An 11,313-nucleotide genomic window follows, 5' to 3' on the forward strand; every position below is an offset into this window, starting at 1 on the left:
TACTCCAGAGCGTTAGAATCGTATACCCAAGTGGAATGTATTACGAGGCGTTTTGAGTGTTGAGATAAATATTAAGAATGACAAAACAGTAGAAATGAAGCGAAAGCTTTAAGAAGTTATGTTATAATTTGTAAGTTATTGAGTCCTGTAGTGAAGTGCTGAACTGATTTAATTCAACATTGGAGTAAAATCAAAATATCTTCTGCAGCGATAGTAAAATATTTGATGGTGCGTCACAAGAATGCTTCAAAAGTACTTATTATATCACATACTGCATCAAATAATAATATATATTCTCATAGCTGCAATCTGCGTTGCTTGAGCTTTGAAAATTCCGCCAATTCCCTCAAAGCTCACTTCGATCCACCTCTTGACATGAGTCGTCGTGAACGTTAGTCATGACGTCATTAGTTACGTTTTCGCCTCGACCGCAACAATCATAGTCGCTACGTGGAGTGCTCAAAAGAATATGAATGCGCCGTGAACGTCACAGCTATGAACGATTAGTGGAATGCATCCTATAGGAGATAACGATCTTATTTCTATGAACGTATTTAAATATTTGACCTTCCAGAAGCTAAGACATGAATTAATCGGATCACGTCTTATCCATCTGGAAACTCATGCATATCTTCGAAGTTTTGAATAACAATCCAGAAGCAGCTTAAAATATATTAAAGCAAAACCAAGAATGAATGTCAAACGAGTGACTTATGGCAACATTGCATGTAAAATGACATCTTTCAAATGTATGTATAAATAATAGCATGTTAGAATTTTTCGTCATCGTTCATTGGTAATATGCGATTTTGAGATTAGTGAAACGTTTTGTATTAGATCCATTTCACATTTGTAGTTTGTTGTGAAATAGATAGTTGTTATGGAAGTAGAATCAGGTAATAATTCTGAAAGGAATATTGTTTTAAATTCTATATATTCATTGTTTGCAGAGTGTTGTGATTCAACAGAGCAAATGAATAAGTCTGGTTCTACAGTAGGGAGTAGGGCCTCTCGTTCATCATCTGCTGAATCAAATCAATCTGCTAGTAGTTATGTGCGATCCCGATCAAACAGCCCACAATTGAATGGAACTGGAAGCACATTAGACTCTTCTCGAAGATCACGGTCTAGAAGTGATTCTAGGCCTCAAAGTGCGGCTAGTTCTAAATCTTCTAGTCCTGGCAGTAGAACCAGTTCAAGATCTAGATCACGTAGTTCACAAAGATCAAGGGGAAGCAGTAAAGCCCACTCTAGATCACCATCAGGTAATTCATTATAAATTAAATATTTAATTAAATAATTGTATCTTTTTTATGTTTATACATTATTAGAGGGGATGGCGTTTATATAAATAATATATACAAGAAATAAATATAAAAATAAGGTTATTAAATTGAATGAATATGAAATAGTGGAATTGAATATGTTTATTATACCAAATCCTGCAGTACATGTATTTATTTTTTAAAATTATCTGTTATGATACATTTTGCATATTAACATGTTTTCCAGTATTTATAAATTCAAATTAATTGATATTGTGTCTTTTTCTAAGGTATTAGGCTACCCTAGAGGATGAAAAAATAGAGATAGTGATTTCTCTGCAAGCTTTATGTGATGTATGTCAATCTCCAGACAAATTTTGTACTTATTTGCACCAATTAATTGCTTCCATTCCTAAGTCATCATTATTCAATGGTCTTTTTCAAGATATTTTTGATGATGCAAATCGACCTTGTTTCTTTCTAGTCACTGTACACCACTTTATCACTCATTGTAAAAATAAATCAATAATAACACAGGGAAAAGAAATTAGAGGTCACAGAAGTATCTAGAAAAATGAGTGTTTGTCGACTAGTGTCTTTCTAAAATGCTTGGCTATACCTAACTGACTGAGAGACGTTTGACAAGTCAAAACTTGTCTAAGACTATTCAGGGCATGAATATTTTCAATAACATCTGCAGTAACACACAAGAGGAACTTGTTGTAAACCAAAGGACCTTGTACTAAAATTTGCAAACTGAGTACTCAAAGGTTTGTCCCAGCCATAATTTTTTAGGACATCATTTTGAGATCCTAAGGGAACATTTGAAATGGAAAAATAAAAATCGTTTTTTTGAAAATTCTAAAATGGCCTAATGCCTTAAGATGTCTAAAAATTTCAATCTAAAAAATACCTATGAATAATACCACTGGTTATATGTGCTATTTTGAACACTTTATTTTTAAAATGTATTTCAGGTGATAGAAAATCAAAATCACCAGTTGCATCTGAAAGAGCAGCTTCAAAAGAATCACATAAATCCAGATCCAACTCTCCTAAAGAGAATCCTAGAAAAGAATCCAAAACTCGTTCCAGATCTAATTCAGGATCAAGAAGATCCAGATCAAGATCAAGATCTAATTCTGGATCTAGAAAATCTAGATCAGGTTCTAGAAAACTAGAATCTAGGTCACGATCTGGTTCAGTTGAATTAGAAAATGAAGGAAATAAACGGAAATCAAGGTCACGTTCTAGAACCCCAAAAGATACATCTGGGTCTGCCAAAGTAGCCTCAAGATCTAGATCACGTTCTGGATCTGCCAAAGTAGCTTCAAGATCTAGATCAGGTTCAGGATCAAGGAAGTCTAGGTCTCGTTCAGGTTCCAGAAAGTCAAGATCACGTTCTGGGTCAGTTAAAGCTGCCTCTAGATCTAGATCACGTTCGGGCTCTAGAAAATCTAGATCCCATTCAGGTTCCAGAAGAACGAGATCGCGTTCTGGGTCAGCCCGAGCTGCATCTAGATCTAGATCACGTTCGGGTTCTAGAAAATCTAGGTCTCATTCAGGTTCGAGACGGTCGAGATCACATTCTGGATCAGCCAAAGCTGCATCAAGATCCAGATCGCGTTCAGGTTCAAGGAAATCCAGATCACGATCAGGCTCAGTACGTTCAAGATCTGGATCAAGAAATACACGTAAGTATGTTGAAGTTATTACTATTCAAAGTATCTATTTAATTAGATTGTTATCCACTACTTTGACTCTATTATAAGTCTTTAACATGCTATTTTTTTTGTGTTAGGCTCCAGATCAGGATCTAGACGTTCAAGATCTGGATCTGCAAAATCACGATCAAGGTCGGGCTCTAGGAGGTCTAGGTCAGGTTCTCAAAGATCTCGTTCTGGATCAGCTAGATCTAGATCTGGATCAAAACGATCACATTCAGGATCAGCTAGATCAAGATCGGGCTCTGCTCGATCATCTCGTTCTCGACGATCAAGATCCCGTTCTGGATCCAGAAGATCTCGTTCTGGTTCTAGATCAAGATCAGGTTCACGAAGATCGAGATCGGGTTCAAGAAGATCAAGATCAGGCTCAAGAAGATCAAGATCAGGTTCCAGAAGATCAAGATCAGGCTCTAGAAGATCTCGATCTGGTTCTAGGAAATCCAGATCAGGATCAAGAAGGTCAAGGTCTGGTTCTGCAAAATCAAGGTCTGTTTCTCGCTCTAAATCTAGATCCCGCTCAAGATCAGGCTCACCAGCTAAATCAAGATCCAGATCGAGATCTAGATCTCAATCTCCTAAAAATGAAGGTAATATTAATTTGTTTGACTTAAATATTTGTGATTAAGATTTTTTCTACTACATAGGTAAATCCAGTAGAAAACGTCCTGTTATGTCTGATTCAGAAGATGAAGGACTTTCTCCTGCTAAGACTAAACGTTTATTGCTTAGTGATGATGAGGAGGAACCTGAACCAGCACAAACACAACCAGAAGAAGGAACTGAAGGACAACCGCCTCCTCGAATTGAAGATTCAGATTCAGATGATGGAATCAATCCAGGGTAAATAAAAAATATTTATCTAAAGTTGGATTCAATATCGTATAATCCAAATTTTCAGGCATAATGAAATGTCAGGTTTATCAGATTTTGATGCTATGCTAGCAAGGAAAAAAGAAGAGGGTTCAAAGAGACGCAGAAAAAAAGATATCAATATAATAAATGATAATGATGATATAATTGCTGGTCTTTTAGGAGATATGAGGCAGGCGGCAGAGGTAATATTACTATTTGTAACTGTAGTCGTTTGAGTTTATCACAACTTTTTTTAATTTTTAGGAAGATCGGCGACTGAATCAAATGTCCAAACCAGCCACAAAGAAAACATCAATGTTAACCAAGGTTATGTCACAATTAAAGAAACACGATTTACAATTAGCCTTTATAGAACATAATGTATTGAATGTTTTAACAGATTGGTTAGCTCCTATGCCAGATAGATCATTACCATCATTACAACTTAGAGAAGCCATATTGAAACTTTTAGCAGATGTAAGTATACAATTAAATTTAACAGTATCAGTATAGGACAATCAAAAAGTTTAATAACCTTATTTGTCTATTTTTATTCAAGATCTTTCGTTCTTTTCATAATTGATAAATATAGAAGTGGTTATTTCCTATCGGTTATAAAAATACTTATCAGCTATTATTCATGATCTTGGAATGTAAATAAGTCAAAATATGTTTAATAAATCTATTGAATACACACTTCCGTGCTAAATTAATGCATAATTTATCAGACTAAAAATTTTATTTAACGAATTTATTTTACTGGCTAAATTTTTTTGTATCCCAATATTTCTACCTGATATAAAATTATTTTCTTTCATTATTGATATCAAATATTTAAATTTGAGAAGTGCAAGTAGTTTATTTTATAATTTTGTTTAAAAAGAAGACTAACTAATCTTACCCACAAAGAGTATCTATAGCATTAATCGGAGAAGGTTTTTTTACAAGTACACAAAGGAACAATTGTTACTTACTAAATACCAAGGCCACTATTCTTAACTGACTCCTATCAAAAGTGAGCGATCACCAAAAGGAGTGATTTGATTGCTGTCAATTAAACGCAAAGAATTCTATTCTAACCTAAAACCATTTTTTAATAGTAGCAGTTTTGAGCTGTGAAATAGAGCAACATGAGCACAGTTAATGCATCCAATTATCCCAAGTACATTATATTTTAAAAAGAATCTCAAACATTCCATATTAATGCTTCTAAATGTTGTTGATTTTAGGTCTCTTCTGATTTAAAGTTAGTTTCTTTTATCATTTTTCTTCTTCTTCTTACGTTAGGACTAGGTCCTGTATTTTCATCAAGGGTTTGCCAGGAGTAGTTGGGATGCTGAGGACCAGCTTCATACCACCTTATAGGTGGTCGTCCAGGAGGTCGAGTTGTGTCTGGTTTCTTTTCCTTTGCAATTTTTGCTAACCGTTCATTTGGCATTCTGTCAACATGGTCTCTCCATCCTCTTCTGCGGCTCCTTGCCCATCTTACTACATCCTGAATATCGCACATGTCCCTTATTTCTTTATTTTTCTTCCGATCGAGTAACGTATGTATAATTTTTCAGACAAATTAAAATTTGACATTTCGACATTTTTTAGTCTTTATCAAAATATTTAAAAGCATAAATATATCAAAAGGTCTCAGAAATAAGAAATTAAAAAAAACATTTCAAATTTATATTCAATTGAGAATAAATCGATAAGTAATTTTTTCCTCACTTCTAATATCATTTAACTCAGGAATTGTTTGGGGAAAGGCATCTACTTACTGATGATTGGGAGATACCCAAACAATAATTACTACCTACACCTTGCTGGTAACTACCGGTACCAAAAAACTTCAATGCTGCCAATAACTAAATGAAATCATTTCATTATAACATTTAGATAGCATTAACAACTTCTAAATATATAATAGTATATAAGTTAATATAAATCAAAATCAAATGAAAAGTGAAACAGTTCTTACTACTATAGTTTTTACAGATTCGTCCAGATATATTCTTATTGTGTGAAAACTTATCTGAAAGTTTCTTTGGTTACTTGAAATATTTTTTTAAATCGGTCATCTCTGATTTTTATTAGAGGATACCTTAAAACAACTCAATGGGGCTCTGCAACAATTTCTTTAGCTTCTTTCAGTTCTTTCTTATGTTTAGCTTTGATTCCACCTCCATATATTTATGTGATGCTCAAGATTGCTAATTGCAAGATTCAAGATTACAAAAATCAAACTAATGCCTTAATTTTACTGGGCAATGTATTAAAACATATGAAACATTGTTTTAGACACTTATTGATAATTGTTATTAAAGTTATTACATGAAAATTCTACTGGAATTTATATTTGCTTTTTAAAGGAAACTTCTCGATGATAGCTTTCCAAAATCCCTTCAAAGTGTTTTTAAGTGTTTAGTTATTTTCAATTTTTTAGTTTCCAAGAGTCGATCAGGGCACTGTAAAACATTCAGGTATAGGAAAGGCTGTGATGTATTTGTATAAACACCCAAAAGAGACTAAAGAAAATCGTGAGAGAGCAGGAAGACTGATCAGCGAATGGGCCAGACCCATCTTTAATTTATCGACAGATTTCAAAGGTATGATGTTAATATTACTCATCAATACTTAGTTTTCTCGAGATATGCCATCTTTTTAATTTTTATTTCAGCTTTAAGTAGAGAAGAACGATTACAAAGAGATTATGAACAATTTGGAAGCAAAAGAAGAAAAACTGATGAAGAAACTGCTCAAGAAAAGAAAGAATTAACTAAAGCTTTAAATGCAGAAGGAAAGTAAGTTGTCGCTTTATAAATTTATAACACAAATTTATACAAATTGCATTTAAGTAATTTCATGTTAATTTGACTTATTTTTTATTTTTGCTAAAATATTAATCGAACAAATTTGTATTTCTTCGATTGGTCTTTCAGCTAAAATAACATTGAATCACAAAGGAAGACGAGGGTCAAATTATTTATAACATAAAAATGAGACCAAAAACATGAAGTGGAAATGAAATATTTAACAATAATAGCGATTTAGGTCCATAGCCTTGAAATTTCTCGCCACTTCTTTCGGTCCCTTGATTTTTCTTTCAAAGGTCTTGTTTCACTACTTCCCTTCACCGTTTTTTTAGTATTTTCCTCATGCCTTCTGGTACCTTCCATGCGACTCTTTTCAAGAGTTTGTCTTCGTCAATTCATTATAAATGACCCAGTCATTGTAGCCTTTACAAGCGCGCTGATTGGTGACTCATTGAAAAGTGTGTAAATTTCATGGTTTGATATTCTCTCCCATCCTAACTCTGTCTCTGCTTTCCTCCAAAAATTCTTCTTAGTATTTTTCTCTACCCAATTATCAAATTCTGTTTAGATTTATTCGTCACTGTCCAGGTTTCACAGGCGCAAGTCAGGGTGGATCTCAAAATTGTCTTATAAATTCGAACTTTCGTAGATCTGGATATCTCTTTCGACTGTTTGTCTCATAAACCATATCGCAAGCTGAAAATCCTGAGTTATAAAATTTTTAAAACTGTATATACCAGTTGGACTCTATTGTTTCTTTACTTTTAGGCCACTTAGACCTGGAGAAAAAGGTTGGGTTGCTAGAGCTAGAGTTCCGGTTCCATCTAATAAAGATTATTTGGTTAGACCGAAATGGCAATCAGAAGTGGACATAAGTCGAGTAAGTATATTTCATAAATTGATTGAAACAACTTGAAATTCAAATTAAGTAGAGATTTTTGACAGACATTGAGCTTTATATTATAACAAGTTAGTTGGTAGTTTTTGCAAAATTTGGTAATACCATAATCAGATATTCAATTCAAGATTATTGAGTTAATATGAACAGCTTAAATTTATTAGGAAATGTACATATTCAGAAGAAGATAAAATTGTCTGTCGAAAGTGAAACCTTCATTAATACAGTAATCCCCCTTATAACACATTATGTTCTTTTAAATACTGTGAAATTTATTATGATTTGTAGAGTTCATAATTAGTTTTGCACGTGTGTAGATAGTGTTATAAAATTATTTTACGAGTTTGTGTATTAAAAGTATATTTAAAAAAAATATTTAGTTTTAAGCCATGACAAGTAAAAAGGAAACAAAACTTCAGTTGAAAAGAAAATTTATTTCTCTACAATATAAAATTGATATTTTGGATCAGCTAAATAGTGGTAAAAACATCAACTGTAATAGCAAAGGATCTGAAGCTGAATGAGTCAACAATATGAACAAATTTACAAAATGGAAGTAAAATTAGAAGTACTGTAATGTCTAAATCGATGGAGACCTTAAGTAAAAAATTAGTTAATACCAAAAACAGAAAAAGGTTTGATGTTTTGGATAGAACATTGCAATCAAAATAATATTCCTATAAATAGTTGTTTAATATGTACAAGCAAAAGAACAACAATTTTTCGATCATTTAAAGGAATTGGAAACAGTTTCTTCCGACAAGCATTTGAACATGTATAATTTATAAGCAATGTGTTATATGGAAATATTTCTACAATGCGGAACCAATTCACCGTGTTATAGGCGGGACTAATTTTTTAAAAATCTAGTATTATTTTCACTATCTAAAACTTGTAATATTTCTTTTCAGAGTACGAGAAAAACTATGAATAGATTTGAAAAACATTATAAAAATTTTATCGATACGAAGAGATTGAAACAGACTAGGAGAGCCGTTGAAATTTCAATAGAAGGAAGAAAAATGTCACTGTAGATTTTATAATATGTAAATTGTTAAAGCTAGTACTTCTCAACAAATTTTAGGTTATCTTTTTAATTAGAAAAACTGTATTTCCCAAAACTGATTACATTCATTGAGTTTTCTAATCCATATTGAATTGCAGTATTTATCAAAACACTTCGATTTTTGTTTTAGGTAAGAACTTTTTACATGGTAAACTGGTTTTCACATGCTCATCCTCGTAGCCCCCAATTTCTAAATCTTTATTGCAAAGATGTCATATTATTTGAAACATTTTTGCATTATCTGTTTTATCATTTGGATTTTTTTTTGAAAATTGGTTGAGATTTAATTAAAATTATCGGTCAAAAACTACTTATCAAATAATTTTTGATATTTAATTTATTGTGTAAGTCAAAAAAGCATTCAAAATACCTGTAAAAATTAGGAGGAGTAACTGAAATTGTCATTTAATTCAGTGTTTTTTCTTAACAATAAAAAGCCTCGATAAAATCCACCAAAATTACTAGATCTATGTGACCATTCTCTTTTCAATTCTCTTAACTGAGATGTACATACCTACCTGCATAAACAATGACTAGTATTTTGTGAACAGGGTGGATTTTGACTTGCATTTTATAGAATTAACAAAACGAATACACTTATGTGTGATTAACGAAAGGAGAATCATGTATAACAATGTGAAGGTTACTTTACTGCTAAGAAGTTTTCATACAGAAATCGAGTTCTCCTGGTGAATAATGTGATGTATTCGGATTTTTGAGTCATAAAAGTGGTGGTAAGTTTCAAAATGAACACAGCATGTATAAATATAAGATCTTTTTATATGTTTTTCGTGATAATTTGTTTTGACCTAAAACCATGACAAGTCATCATGAAAAAAATATCGCTAGTTACATTTACAAAAATCTGGACTACTTGTATAATGTAAAAAGATCATAATTTAGTTAATTTATTCGTTTGAGATTAATGTAATCCATTCAAACAATTATAAAATTGTGTTTTAAAAATAAAATTTTGAATGTAAAAGTTGTAATTGACGCAGTCAGTAGGATTCGTACGCTATATCGCGATAAAAAACTCGACCTGTATCTTAATACATAGTGCGAAGACCTACGATTTACGAGGGACAAGAAATAGGTCTCAGCCTTCAATATCTGTAAGTGCTAAGTTCATTATTTTCTTGTATTTTTGTTAACTCTATTACTGGAGTAAGGAAGAGATAATTTATTAAATACATTTAATAATTTAAATATTAGAGAAAATAACAATTCAAAGACATTTATTAACAAAATAGCTACGGCAAATCTGAAAACTCTTAATTGGGATTTGTTTAAATTGAAATTAGAAAGTATTAAGTGACAGTAATGCTTTAAATAAATTTATCAATAGATGTAAAACTAATTGAAACTTATGCAATCTGCAATGGTCATTGTAGGGAATAGGATGGAATTGAATACATTGCCCAAAATAGAAGAAGCATTAAAACAATGTTTTGTCCATAGATGAGACCTTGATTGTATTCTACAAGAATTTATAATTGTTAAAAAGTCAAACAATAGGAAGAGTAAGAAATGATTTTAATCTAAGTGAAATAGATAAAAAATGTTGAATAAACCACTGCATTGAAAACCTGTTCAGGCACAATAAGAAACAATACGTATTTGAAGAAACCTAGTTATTTAGAAGATGCAAGGGCATACGTTGATGAATTTGAAAATTTTGAAAAACTTTATGAAATCGATAAAATTGCAATTGAGATACAAAAGCCATACGACAATCCGGCAAATTAAAGAAAGAAGACAGTATCTGAAAAATAACTCCATTATTTTTCATTCTTAGTGATGGAGGAGTTACATCTAGAAAAATCCAGACTACTTTAAAAATTAAAACTTAAAAAGATTATGTTTCATAAATACTAAATCAGCATTTATTTCAATATAAATAGGAATTGTTGTAAATACTATTTTAATTAATTATGTTTAATCAAACATTTGAGATTAATGTAATCCATTCAAATTTTAAAATGTGTTAATAAAGTTTTGAAAATTTTGAGAGTAAAAGTTATATATATTATTCCATTGGTATGAACTGTAAACTAGTAATAATTGAAGTACTGGCTACATAACGAAATTGTAATAGTTGTATATAGTTTTGTCAAATTTGGTTTTAAAACTAATTGTTCGAATTTGAATCATTTTTTGCTTTATACCTACTTGTATTATACTTTATTATATCAAATCTGCTGTATATTATAAAGCAGATATTGTTTTATACAACATGAATGAATAAAGGGCATGTTAAGAATCCTGTTTTTTTTTTCAAAACCTCTCATTGTTTTAGGAGATGGTTAAAGGCTTAAAAGAACTGCTTTTTAATTTTTACTGAACACACTGTTTACACCACCACTCATAATTGCACTATCTAATGCGCGTTTCGATAACCTCCAGTCTCTGAAGACGATAACTTGGTTATTGAAACGCGCGTTAGACAGTGTAATTGTGATTGTTGGTGTAAACAGTGTGTTCAGTATGAATATCACCAACGGTTCCACGAATTCCAGCTTAATCTTCATTTTTTTCTTACTAAATATTCAAGAGTGTGCTCGGATTTGATTCGATATCAATGATAATATGAATTTAAATATATCTGTATTGACTGCAAGGTTAGATCTTCGCTTCTACAGCATTTTTGCAAATGCATTGGTGACACATTCTGGAACTACACTGTGGAACTTTGATAAAA

The 11,313-nt window shown here is 31.7% G+C and overlaps 1 protein-coding gene across 1 annotated transcript; it reads left to right on the forward strand.

The window, feature by feature from the left end:
- The first annotated feature begins 722 nt into the window (after positions 1-722).
- LOC130903831 (protein IWS1 homolog) lies at positions 723-10,875 on the forward strand. Its single transcript, XM_057816170.1, has 11 exons — positions 723-896; positions 951-1,265; positions 2,243-2,959; positions 3,067-3,579; positions 3,637-3,832; positions 3,891-4,047; positions 4,109-4,321; positions 6,279-6,441; positions 6,513-6,636; positions 7,417-7,528; positions 8,458-10,875. Exons 1-11 carry the CDS (start codon positions 881-883, stop codon positions 8,578-8,580), a joined length of 2,649 nt encoding a protein of 882 aa, XP_057672153.1. The 5' UTR covers positions 723-880; the 3' UTR covers positions 8,581-10,875.
- Positions 10,876-11,313: the final 438 nt, after the last annotated feature.

The sequence above is a fragment of the Diorhabda carinulata genome, chromosome 2 (genome assembly GCF_026250575.1).
Source record: "Diorhabda carinulata isolate Delta chromosome 2, icDioCari1.1, whole genome shotgun sequence".
Lineage (NCBI taxonomy): Eukaryota > Metazoa > Arthropoda > Insecta > Coleoptera > Chrysomelidae > Diorhabda > Diorhabda carinulata.